The sequence below is a fragment of the Phalaenopsis equestris genome, unplaced genomic scaffold, assembly GCF_001263595.1.
Source record: "Phalaenopsis equestris unplaced genomic scaffold, ASM126359v1 Scaffold001214, whole genome shotgun sequence".
NCBI classification, from domain to species: Eukaryota; Viridiplantae; Streptophyta; class Magnoliopsida; order Asparagales; family Orchidaceae; genus Phalaenopsis; species Phalaenopsis equestris.
Window position 1 is genome coordinate 123941 of NW_018165653.1, and position 13672 is coordinate 137612.

The 13672-nt window shown below is 35.2% G+C and overlaps 1 protein-coding gene across 4 annotated transcripts in view; it reads right to left on the reverse strand.

Annotated features, from left to right (window-relative positions):
• Positions 1 to 5705: 5705 nt before the first annotated feature.
• The window catches only part of LOC110033533 (trihelix transcription factor GT-1-like), a 45209-nt gene continuing 37242 nt past the window's right edge, over positions 5706 to 13672 (reverse strand). For 2 of the 4 annotated variants that reach the window (XM_020737551.1, XM_020737549.1), the window contains one exon: positions 5706 to 6072. In XM_020737551.1, coding sequence (XP_020593210.1) covers positions 5843 to 6072 — 230 coding nt within the window. In that variant the 3' untranslated portion in view covers positions 5706 to 5842. Of the gene's footprint in view, positions 6073 to 7323; positions 7402 to 13672 lie in introns of those variants that run through there. The other 2 variants (XM_020737550.1, XR_002294951.1) reach the window with 2 other exon arrangements.

Consider the following 13672-nt stretch of genomic DNA (forward strand, 5'->3'; position numbering starts at 1 on the left):
TAATCACAAACATCACAAAAAAAAAATTACAACTTTAACTAAATTAAAATGTTACATACAATAAAAACAAGACAAAATGACATTTTCAATTTTGACAGAATTGTGACAATGGAAGCTTCGAAGTTGATCTATTCATTTAATAGAGGGCTTAGCCTGTCAACTGACAGTTTGTTATTTAAGTTTCAGTCCAGATTTGATGACATGGAAGTGGAACTCGGTGATATCCCTCACACTATATTGAAGATAGCTAGAAGGACATAGAGCCACCAATCAAGTTCAATTTAAAATCCCACCATGAGCTCCCCTCGCTTAAGAGAACTCGGTCCAAGAAAATTTTTATGACTAAAACGACTCTGAAGTCAATTTTGGTCAGCCCTATTATTGAAAACAAGGAAGAGATAGATTGCAAAGGAAAGAAAATCCTCGTAGAGGAGGATGATGTTTTGCCACCATCTGTTTTTGAGATTGGGTCCAACTCTAAGACTGTGCCACTGACTTGCGCTCAGCGGAGGAATAAGAGTTGTTCTACTCTAAATAAGAAAAAGAATAAAATTGACAAAATCAATGTTGATAAGGATATGGAGCTTCTCCATAAATATTTTCTATTAGGAATAAGTAGGTTCTTCCCATTATCTGCAACTCGTAAGGAAAATATTCGTAAGATTGCTGACAGTCCACCTCAATCTTTTCCCCAATACAAAGAAAAGAAGAAGAGACTGTTTGTCTCAAGGATTCACTCCGTGTTTGAGACACTTGCCTGAAAAGAGAACTGCTCGATCACCCAGATCTTGCACAAGATGGGTGGTGCGGTCTATCCTAAATTAAGAAGAGAAATTTTCAAGAAAGAAAAACCATATGTATGAAAAGGATAACACACCCATTCCCTAGCAAGTTCCGTTCAGGGAACTAACAGATTCGAGTTATTCTAACCTGGGTACCAGCTAAGCTTTGCTTGGACCGAGAATGGAAGATATTACCACCTCCACGAAGAGATAGTACTTTCACACTTCTGTTAAAGTTGGACCGAGACACCATCCAAATTCCCCACTGACACATGATGAGATGCTTTTAAGAGCTAAAGAAACATCTGCTAGCATGAATTCCCTAGTATGTATGTTTCGAGCTGGGGATCATACCCGCCCACAACTCGATGACACACCTCTAAAGGCATCTCGTCTGATACTCAAAGACAATGTATGGAAACATAAGCCATCAGAAGAAGTATCTGATGTTGTGGGTACATGGTATGGTATCTTGGCTGACAATACTCAATAAAAGACTCAGTCAATTGAAGAAAACTACATAAATTAAAAGCTAATGTTAAGCAATTTTTGGCAAACAAAGAAAGGAGTTCTTCTAATAACACGGAGAAAGAGCATGCAGAAATCAACATGGTAGAAACTCGTGCCACTTTGTTTGCATGAGATGTACCACCATCAAGTGAAGAAGACCTGAAAAATAAATTATAGAAGGTTATACAACAATGAGACAAACCTATCAATCTTCTCGAAAAGAAATTTGAGGAAATGATGATCGCATTAGCAAATCTAGATAGTTCACTGCAAGTGATCTCACCAAAGTCAGTTGAGATCATTCGACCAGAAGTAGTCCATATTCTCAACGATAAGAAAGAACCACCAGAAATGGAAGAAACAAGTCAAAGGAAAAAGGATTTGATTCATAGTGGAATTTTAAAAAAGGATATAACTCAGTTAGTGGAACAAAAGGTCAAAGAAACAATGGCTTAGGTGAGGGTCGGATCCTTAATGTCAAAGGGTAGACCCTACCCAGAGGAATATGATTCTATCCAATATTCTAAGGGCTTTGTGCCACCACACTTTAAAATATTTGATGTGACTGGTAATTTCCGTCAACATGTTGCATACTTCTCTGCAAGATGTTACAACGTCAGTTGTAATGATGCACTTTTGTTCCGTGAAATTGTCAACAGTCTCACAAGAGTTGCTTTCGATTGATATGTCTACCTCCCCAATGGATCTTTCAAGACTTTTGTTGAGTTGGAGAATCTTTTCATTCAACGCTTCGCTGGGGCCCAACACCATATCACTATTGGAGACCTCATGATAGAAAAGCAGAAGCCAGGGGAAACTCTTGTAGACTACATCCTTCGCTGGAGGAATCTCAGCATGAAGTGTGAACCGTAACTTCAAGTAAAACATGCTATTGAGATCCTACTCAAAAACATCCATTGACCGGTGGCATTCATGCATAAAGGGTTCACAATAAAGATATTTGAGAAGTTGCCAAGTAAAGCTGTCGGCCTCCAAGAAGAAGCCAAGCAAATGAACAAAATAGAAAAGGTAGAAAAACTAAGTCCAGTCAAAAACATTCGAAAAGAAATCACGAAATGTCTTGGCAGTAAAAAAGGGTAAGCAATTCATGCAGGTACAACCCAAACAAAGAAAATCGAGACAAAGCGTCAATCCACCGCAACCAAGGTCGCCCTTACAATTGCAGTTCCAACAATCGAATCAATAGAGAGCAAAAAAGAAATCGATGCCAAAACAGATGAATAAAGAATATCCATTCAAAAGGGAAGCTGCCACAAAAATATTCCGCATTTTATTGAAGATACCAGAATTCAAGCTGCCCGAGGCCAAAAAGCCAGGGGAAGTTGAATTGAAGGACCATCCCAACTATTGTGCCTACCACATGATGCTCGAGCACAAGATTGAAGATTGTTTTGTCTTCAAGGACTGGTTACAATACAACTTTATGGCAAGGAACATAATCACCTTGAAGGAATACTTGAAAGAGCACGAAAAGGGTTCTATCAATGCAATGTCAGCTGGTGAATTTGTTCCTGTCAACCCCTACAAAGATAAAGATGGATGAGATGTATCATGGACCAAGTCTTCAAAGATGGCCCTCAATAAGATGAAAGCTACTCAAGCCTCAACATCAAAGTCGATGCCCCCACCACAATGGAAAAGAAAAGAAAAAAAAAAGAGAAAATAAAGTCGAGAGGATAAGAGGCCATCACAACATAGGAGTTTTTATTCCCTTTGTACCTTCAATTTCTTTTATTTCTACTTCTCCTAGATTGGTTGTCTCAGAATTGGGGATAAAATCCCTCAATCTGTTGACTTTGTATGAATTTTCTTCGTCCCTCTGAGGACAGTTAATGCAAAGACTTTCAATTTTGGTCACATTTTCTCTATTTTTTATGATGATGCTCCTGAAAACAACCAATTTGGTTTCGATCCTTTAAACAATTCTCAAATCATACACAATCCCGATGGGTCAGATGACAATCAAAGTACAATCAACTGTGACAACGACATTAATGGCAATAACAACTACAATGACAGTGAAAATGAAGATATATCTACGCTTAATTTGCAAGGAACACCAATTTCCATAGAATTGGAATAATCAAACTCGGAGACAAAGGACTCAGACGAGTTACTCCCAGGAGAAACTTCAAAGCCTACAAATGAACAAAAATAAATAATTGAAATAAACTTGCGAAGAGGAATGCTTTTAACTCCAAGGATGGCTCATAAAGAAAAAGAAAAACAAATAGTTGTGTCAGAAGATGTATTTCTACTGGTACAAGAAAGACTAAAGAAAATATTAATGTCTTACAACAAAGTCGACTATAATGTTCTAGCCCATTTGAGGAAATTGTCAGCAAAGTTAAGCATTTATGAAGCTCTCATTCTCTCGAAAGAATTGAGAGAATCATTGATAAAAGCTCTTTTAGATCCTAAAATCAGTTTAACCCAACTTGTTATATATTCCCTAGTTATGTATTTTCATGAAACTAGCCTCCAATATCATTGTGCTTCACAATGAATTAGTTCTTTCTATTTTGTGACTACTTAGCAAATTATTTGATTTATTTGTTTAACCAACTAGTCAGCATTAAGTTTGTGATTTAGAAAGTAACATTAACTCCAAGAATTTCTACAGCAAACCTCACTCGTACATTAAAGTTAGAATGAAGAGAGTGAAGCAGTACATCCTTATGCTCTACATTTGTCACCTTTAAACAGGTCGACTTCCATGATTGCATCAGAGGTATCATCGATTTTATTGTAAGTGGTTAATTAGTTCAATATTTTTGAGCTAAATAATTAAATTGGATATACGAAATTGATTTTGAGAATAAGTATATTCTTTCAAAAAAAAATAATAATAATAGTCTAACTGAAAGAATGGCATCAAAAATTATATGCATTTCGATGAAATTATGAAAAGGTTGCAAAAGACAATTTTACAAAATTTGATCACAGTTTTACTCACTTTTCTAATTATAATACTGTTATTTATACCATAATCATCAAATCTTCGGCATCACCGAGACATCGAAAAACATTAGTCCGACTCGAGAGCCAAGTCTGCTATGGCATGCATCTTTCTTGACTTCAAATTCAAATGGAACTAACATTAGGTTAAATTTCAAGTTCAATTAAAAACATTAGTCCTTCGACCCGAGAACCAAGTCTACCATGGCATGCATCTTTCTTGACTTCAAATTCAAATGGAACTAACATTAGGTTAAATTTCAAGTTCAATTAAAAACATTAGTCCTTCGACCCGAGAGCCAAGTCTACTATGGCATGCATCTTTCTTGACTTCAAATTCAAATGGAACTAACATTAGGTTAAATTTCAAGTTCAATTAAAAACATTAGTCCTTCGACCCGAGAGCCAAGTCTACTATGGCATGCATCTTTCTTGACTTCAAATTCAAATGGAACTAACATTAGGTTAAATTTCAAGTTCAATTAAAAACATTAGTCCTTCGACCCGAGAGCCAAGTCTACTATGGCATGCATCTTTCTTGACTTTAAATTCAAATGGAACTAACATTAGGTTAAATTTCAAGTTCAATTAAAAACATTAGTCCTTCGACCCGAGAGCCAAGTCTACTATGGCATGCATCTTTCTTGACTTCAAATTCAAATGGAACTAACATTAGGTTAAATTTCAAGTTCAATTAATCACTGATGAGTGATAAACACTCTACAATAGCCTGAAAATCGTATTTCAATCCAAATTATCTGCTTCGAATGAATGTAATGAAACAAATTCAAATGAAGAAAATATTCAGATATGCACCTCAAAATTTAGTACAACTCAAGAATTTAAATCATTAAGCACTCCTGAAGCTCCACGGCATTAATCAAATCAATGCAAATTCTCTAAGAAATAAAACTAGAAATTACAGCAAGATTAGTATATGGAGTTGCAGCAGTACTGCATAAAAGCAGAAGTAACCGCAAAACCCTTTCCCTCAGAATATCAGCATTAGCAATACTTCTTAACAAAATAAACACATACTTAGACTAAAATATTCAGCTAAAACTCAAACAACGTTATTTACAAGAAAAAAAAAGGTTCTACCAGTTATGAAGAAAAAGAGAGATCAAAGGAGGAAAAATTATTGCATCATGACACTTGATGCAAATTTGTGTCAGGTGTCCAATTAAATTTGATCATGTGTTAGGACGAGTCTCACACTTTTAAAAAGCAATTAACCAGTAGGTGTCTAATTAAATTTGATCATGTGTTAGGATGAATCTCACACTTTTAAAAAACAATTAACCAGTGTATTTCAGCGAGGTCCAAATTTTGATGTGACAAATTTTAATTGAACACCTGACGCAAATTTGCGTCAGGTATCTTGATGCAATAATTTCTCAGACGAGAGCTAATGATGGAATGAATGAATATATCTCTATCAAATTTATGATCTTTTATTTATATCAATAAATATTTGACTACAATTAATAATGTGTTATAAAAGATGCTAACCCTGTGAACTCTAAGCACAATGAGCTTGCTCCAATGGTGGCATTCAACATCTCTGCTATTTAATCACCGAGCAATCTAACACCCTGATATATAGCTCCAGGACGAAGATCATCTAGAGTATTAAGACTATGAGTATCTACACTATGAAATCCACCAAGTTCTCTTAAACAAGTCCAGTTATGACGAAGGAGGAATTCCCGGAAATCTTCCTTGGAGTATAGAGTCTTGTCCTCTGTACGAACAGTCATACGGTCGGCATCCTCGTATAGGCAGATCTTTATATGTATTCCTGAAATGATTGGGTAAAGCTCATCTTAGATGAGTTGAACAGGTAAAAATGCACATGAAGAATGGGGACAGAACCAAATGGATAGAAGTTTGAGGAAGGGTTAGCAGGAAAATATTGAAAAACAAGATTGCAATTTAAAAATAATCAAATATGCATGAGCATGTTGTAGAGTGCTATTTTTTGCATATAATTTTGGTATCACGTCATGTGAAAAGCTGGAGTAATTAGTTGTAACCTTGTAAATACCATGTGTAAAATCAGAAGAATATGTGAGCACAACAAATAGCATAGCGAAAAGTCTAATTGAACACTAGGAAACATGTAAATAAGAAAATTTCAAGCATTCTTTAGGTGCTGTCTGACAGCAGATGAGATTTAAATTAGTAGGATTTAGTAAATCCCATAAATCCGGATTTACTAAATCCTGAATGGGCTAAATCCGGAAAACTGTCTGGCAACAGATTAATTAAATCCTATAAATCCAATAAAACTGTTTGGCAATTTCTGCCGGGTTTTAAACAGCAGTTAGGGTTGTTGGAGTGTAATAAGAAAACCATACACATAATCTTAAGCTTCTCCCACGAAATATAGGAATTCAATCTCAGAATATAAAAAGCTTGAATTATCTTTCCCAAATCCCCAATTGAACAAACACAACATTAGAATTTTCTACATTTTGCAGTAAGCCAAGCAAAACTAAGCCAATAACTAGATGAACAAAAGCACATAAGAATTTTCCGTTACAACCACTGTAAACTTTGTAGACATCAAAACTAACTCAATATTCAATCCACTTTACAGTAAGTATAAAACTGCAGGAAAAGTTATACAAACCCAATAACTCTCCCCTCGATAAGCATTTTCCAACAAATATAAAATGCAAAATTCAAAATCAATTTAAAAATGAAAGTGAATAAAACTTAAAAAATTTCAACTTGGGCAATTTTATAAAGATCAACCCACTTTAACACCCCAATTTGTTCACTAAAAAAAAAAGTAAAAAAAAAAATCAGAAAAGCAGGGACATCCACATGTTCTCCAGCAATGACGCTCGATGCAGTGGTTACCATGCAAAAACATAGGTCATCGAAGCTTTTATGCCAATGCATCATAGAGTAGGGAATGCCAAATCACCTTGGACAATGATAAGATTGTCCATGTATAATGTAAACACATATCATATTTCATGTAGGGCATTAAAGAGTGTAAGAGGAAGTAAAAATCAATTAAAATGATGGGGAAATTACGTACATAGCTATTTCCAAATGAAGTTGAATCCGGAAAACATATATTGCGGTGGTTACCATGCAAAAGCATAGGTTGTCCAAGCTGCTCCGCCATTGCACCATAAAAGCAAAGATCCCCAAAAAAATATATGAGTAGAAATTAGGGATCCCCAAGCTGATATTGCAACTTATAAATTCTTATCTTGCTAAAAAATAACAATTAGAGATGGACAATAGATATATGTACAAGTACTAAATGAATTCATATAAATCTCTAGACCTGAATGACTGCATGTCAACTTGCAGTAAAAAATAAATGAAAGCTCAAATATCTGTTTCTCCAAAAATGAACAATTTCAAAAACAACCTTTAGCGATCAAGAAAGTAACATTATTTATTTCTTTTCTTCACAAATTTTATATGGAGGTAATATTCTTTTTGCTTTATTTCCGCTTGCTGCTATTTTTGCCATGCTCAATGCAAATCAAACATTTGTTTTCATTTGCTTTCAAGGACCTGCAGAATTTTTTTTTCTGATAGAAGGACTAGGTAATGAGTTTTTGGGTTGCAAATAAATTAAAAAACAATGTGACTTGGAAAAGTTAACCTTTTTCTAAGTTATGGAAGAAAACTACCCGTTACTTGCCTTGCAGGAGTCTCCTAAATGCATTGAATTCAAACAATACTTGCACACTGATATATAAAACTTCTTTAATTGCATTCAGTATAGCTTCAAGTGTTACCCAGCTCACATAGTCTTTACCTTTTCTTGGTAAGACTGAAAATCCATCAAACCACCTCAGGTAATCACACACTGTTGCTATCAGAGAATTCAGATTAGGCAATTACCCATTTTGTTAAGGCTGCTATCTTTAGGATATTCTAAGTACAAGCTAAATCCAGAAACAAACTTAAGAAAAACGTTATATATCTTGAGACAAAAGGTTTGATGACAATCACATCATCCATGGAGGCGATATCAAGTCCAGTTTAAGCAAGCTAGCCTAAACTCGAAGTAAAAAATTTCCAATTTCAACTCAAGCTAGCTTCAAGTTAAATCAAAAGTGATTAAATTTGACCTAATTTGAATAAACTATACTGTCTTTATAAATTATTCACGGCCAAACAGAAGTGCTATCAAACACAAACACAAATGAATCAAGTGCAAGGAGTCGAGCATTGCGGGAAAAGTGATACTGAGAACACTCAATATATGGCTTGTCTCAACTGACATTGCAAAATTATTAAATAAAAAGTTGTGTCTAATGTTATACTGAAACACTGAGCATAAAAAAAGTGAAGAACCATTGCGTCGTTTTTGTTCAGATTCCTGTAACATATGTAAAGCTAACATTAACATAATGCATATATGAAATATAGAATAAAATGATTAAATAAAAATTCTTACACGTAATTCTCACAAATTTATAGCAATTGAATGTCAAAACATATCACCTTCAAATTTTTACCCAATAGTTGCATGCACATTAGGGTCATCAACCGTATTGATCACCTCAACCAGTTATTTATCGTGATGCATTTCAATATGTGACATGTTGAAATATATATCATGTCCGTGAAGTCTACCAATAAAATTATCTTGAAATTATGCAAGATGACACAAGCAATGACTATATCACGCTACACACTCAATGAAAACTCTTGCATATGAGTTAAAACTTGAAATCACTCATTCCATATATCAAATGTTCTTTCTACTGTATTTCTTAATCAAGCATGACAATGGTTATATAAATCTTTTGCTCCCGAGTAATACTGTCACATTCCATTGCTCCCGGAATGGGAAGAGATGCATGTCAATGAGGGCTTCAAGGATGGAGAGGGCAAGAGTAACCGAAGTGCCATGTGTTTGACCATGAACCTTCGCATTCCTAGCTCTCAAACAACAGTGAACTGCATAACAAAACATGCGGACAGAGGGGATGTCCGAGGTGCAAACCTGAGTAAGCCCATGAGGGCATCCACAATGCTAGCAAATATTGGCAAAGAGAACCCCCAATTGGCAAGGTTTTGTGCACCGACATCAACAACATGGACATAATATGGGATCGGTTCTCATTCTCCTGACACCCCAAGAGTGGTTACAACCGTTAGGCCACGATTTAAGAGCCAGGCTTTTGTTGGAATGGCATTTTGCACCACTCGCCACCAAAACATTCTTTCACGAGGGTGTAAGTGGAGCTTTTTCAGCCAAGTAAAATCCTCCATGTTGGCCACGAACTTGGTTTCATACGCTCAAGCCTTAAATGTTTTTCTCAGAGTGCGCCTGGACAAGCTCCAAACAAACACAGTACTCACTAGGATGATAACTGCAACCCCCCTAGGGTGCTAATAATTTATTAGTGTTAGCATATCCTAAGTCAACAAGGTAATATCGGCCTTGTGACACGAAAAAATCATTGCTCCGCCAACCAACACAGCACACTCATATCAACTGTCGATCCCTCCCAACTAGAAGCAACAAACAAAAAGTGACGATCAAATGAGAAAGTAGTCATCACATTTTGTGAGGTAAACTCTCTTCTGTTACGATATCTATTCTGTGAAGTCCAGATCAACAACAACAGGTATAGGTGTGTCATCAATTGCTCCAATTATATTTTCAAAGAAAAAATAAAATTGCTGGTTAGAACGGATGAAAGAGTGGCATTTAGATTCATCTGCTGGCAATCAAATGTATTCCTCAGTCAAAGAAACAATGACTTGTAAGACAATTTTGAAGTATCTGCCAAATATTTTGAATAAATGTTGAAAGAATTCACAAAGTTGTATATATTAATGTGCATGTGAAACTCCTCTCAAAAAAAATTCAAGTTGTTCTACAATACTCATATTTCTCGGATCACTTAATAGATTAACATTTACTATAAAGTCTCGTAGTTGAGTGAAAGCATCAAACAGTTATAACAACGTATTAGATGTACAATAAGAACATCCATGACATACAGTTGCCCAGTGTATTAGACTGTACAATGTTTAATGCTCTAACAAACATTAGTTTCAGAATAAATTCATTATCATCGGATGAGCTACTATGCATAACTCTTGGTAATAGCTCATTAAAGGCATAAGTTACATCAATGTAATTGTTTTGAGATTGTACATATTGTCCGATAATCTTCCACAAGAATAATTAGGCATTCCTGTGATAAGCAATTTTTTAGTATAAAATTCTACATGAAGATAATAATTCATAGAGCATTAAAATAACATAGGTAAGAATAGAAGCAACACTGAAGCAACACTGACTGAATAATAAAACGGACATAATAACACTACAAATATAACCATGGGGATGAAATGCCGATATAGATAAAAAAAATAACAGTATTGCTAGTGGATTACTAAGACTTTAACATAGAACTAAGATGCTGTTAAAAAAAATTCGATGTCATCAAACATGAAAGTCAAGCAGAACATGAATGTTTTGCAAGAATGTGCTCAATCCAACATCCAAGTTGAGGGCCTTGGTATCTCAAGAGAGCATATTTCTTGTTCACGTATTCATTGAGCGTGTCCAAAACAACGAGTGTGGCTTCTTCTAAAATGTCATCAATACTTCCTAACTTTGCAAGACAATCATTCATCGAGACAGAGACATGTTGGTCCAACAAGTCCTTCAATGCTACAATGGTCTCCACCTGCACAGAAGTAATATGTTGAATGCCTCTTTATCAGCTCATTTTTCGGTGCACCGTGATGCTGGAAGCATCTCTTTGCTGCGTTGTTTGGTTCCAACACTATGTGATTCTGTCTCTTAATCTGCTATTGAGTCATCATTGATGGCGTGCATAGGAGTTCGTGGCATGTTATTGTCATTGATAAAGGTGACACCATTTGAGCCATGAATTCCTCTTCACAGATGTGTTCCCTAAGGCAGTGGCCGTCTCACCAATACTTTTCTTCCTCAATAAACAGTTGATTGTGCTCGTATGTCAACAATAATATTATCAACACATATCTTCTCAAATGCATCATATTAGTGAAATGGATTTCATCTAAAATGACCCAACTTTGAATTCTCTTGAGATTCAATTAATTTTAATTAAACGGTGTAAGTTGAATTAACAAAGTGAAATAATTAGGAAAGAGTAAAGAGTGATTTTTATCTTACCTATAAGATTTCATCCCATAGTTCACCTGTTGCTACCAGTAGACCACTTTTATTTGGAAGTTGATATACAATTTTGAAATCAACATTCACTTTTTGAACTTTGTCATCACAATGGTATGGAATATGAAATGTCTTATCTTCTATTTAATATTTTGACAATATCACCCCATAAACTCTTCTTCAACACACTAGAAAAAATATTTCCATATAGATACTATTCCATAAGCATCTCCCCTACAACAACATTATGTTGTTCCGACCACTTTGGTGTCCGAAATGAAAAATTTCTTCATATCTATAATTAAAAACATTGTATTGTCAATGTAAGTGCGAAAAGCATAATAATTGAAGAGAACGAGTTTTATTTAATTCATTAATATATAGGACATATTATATTCAATTATATTAAATGAGAAAGTCAAATATTAGATGGTATTTATAGAAGCTAAAATTGTGATTACAAAACTTAATAAGTTTCACTAACCGGCATAACCTCTCCGTGTACTCAACCTATACTGGTTGTTACTCCCTATCAGATATTAAATCCATCTTCGCTATACAATTGTCATCAATTTTTTGTTTAGATCATTTAATTTTGTGATATCATCCACTCATTTGTATTTTTCTTGCACCACATTTATGTTTCCCTAGTGCGACAGATGTTTCTGAGCGAGCAGTGGACTCGCAACTCGTTTTAATTGAATTAATTTAATAGGTTCTTACTCTGACTTTGTTATTTCTGCGGGGCTTACGAATAAATAACAGTAAAGTAAGAAGATATATTCATCACAATGTCTGAATCTTACGAAACTTTGTCGAACTTGGTCAAGGAATATGTTTAGTTCATTTATGACAACAATAGCAATTTAGTTGAAGTAATTTATGTTTTGGATTCAATGTGGTGGTGATTAACTTCAGAAGAAAAAATATATAGTGTGTACCGATACATAGACTTTTTTTAAGTGAAAGAATATCTGTAGTTTTTTTAAATTTACGAAAAGTTCATAAGCCTATGATTGCAATTTAGTTGCAATGATTATCTTATTTGTTTCATCTAAAAACATGTTTAATGTGTCAAATGACTTGTAAATTATATTTTTAGAGGATAAAAAAATAAAAATGGAACTTTTTTTATGTTTTGCACAGAAATCATCTCAAAACTGTGAAACTGATATAACTATTCCATGATAGTACAAAGAAGTGAGAAATCTTATGCACAACCACACATAAAAGAAATAAATTATGCTGAACTAAAACAATGTTCAGAAACATCGCTGATTGTTTTTGCAATAATCCATATCCCAAAATAGTATATATAGATTCAAAGTAGTGCTAAATTGTAGGTGTTATGCTTTCTATCATATGTTGCATATCACAGTATGCATTGCACGGTTTGATGCTAGAGAATGGCAAATGTGGTTGCCTGAGAATCTTCAGACCATCCATGCATACCCCATCAAATAGCAAATTCTCACTCAAAAAATACTTCAACATCACACTTTTAATATTTAAGTGTAGGGCATTGTTGACCTCATTTTTTAGGTCATTTCCTTTCCTTAGAGCCTAGGTTCTAGCTCTAGGATTTCCTATTGACCATCTTAGAAAACTAGAATTGAGACTCACCCTTCTAGCCAATTCCTATTTTCCTTTGATGTCTAGCATCTTTGGCACAAGATCATCGTCTTATGAACGAGCGGTTATGGGCTATTTTGCGAAGATTCAAGGGAAATGTTCCAAATAGGACTTCAAGTCTTAGGAAAACATCGTCACGACCTTTTCGTCACATACACACACCAAATGCACAAAGTTCACAAAATTGCATGAAATCGGACTTCAATTAAGCCTAAAGGACGGCGAAAATGCGAACTTCTCCGGATGACCTCCGACGACAAATTGGACTGCGCCAACGCGTCCGGGATATCCATTTTGGTAGGAAAGGACACCCATATTGTCATACTTTCGATACGGGAAAATTGACACGCAAATCGGTGAATTCGTCAAAGCGACCTCTGACGGCGAAATAAACTGTGCCGGAGAGTCCGGAATGTTTTTTGATAGGACGCCGCACATGGACAAACCACATGAAGTTTGATATATATATATATATATTTCTGTTTTTTTATTTATTTCCCTTTAAACCTAAAGCCCTAAACCGCATGGCCCGAGCCTTCCTTCACATTCGCGAGGCCGGCCCGAGCTTCCTTCCTCTCCGATCGCGAACCCTAGCCGAACCGACCGA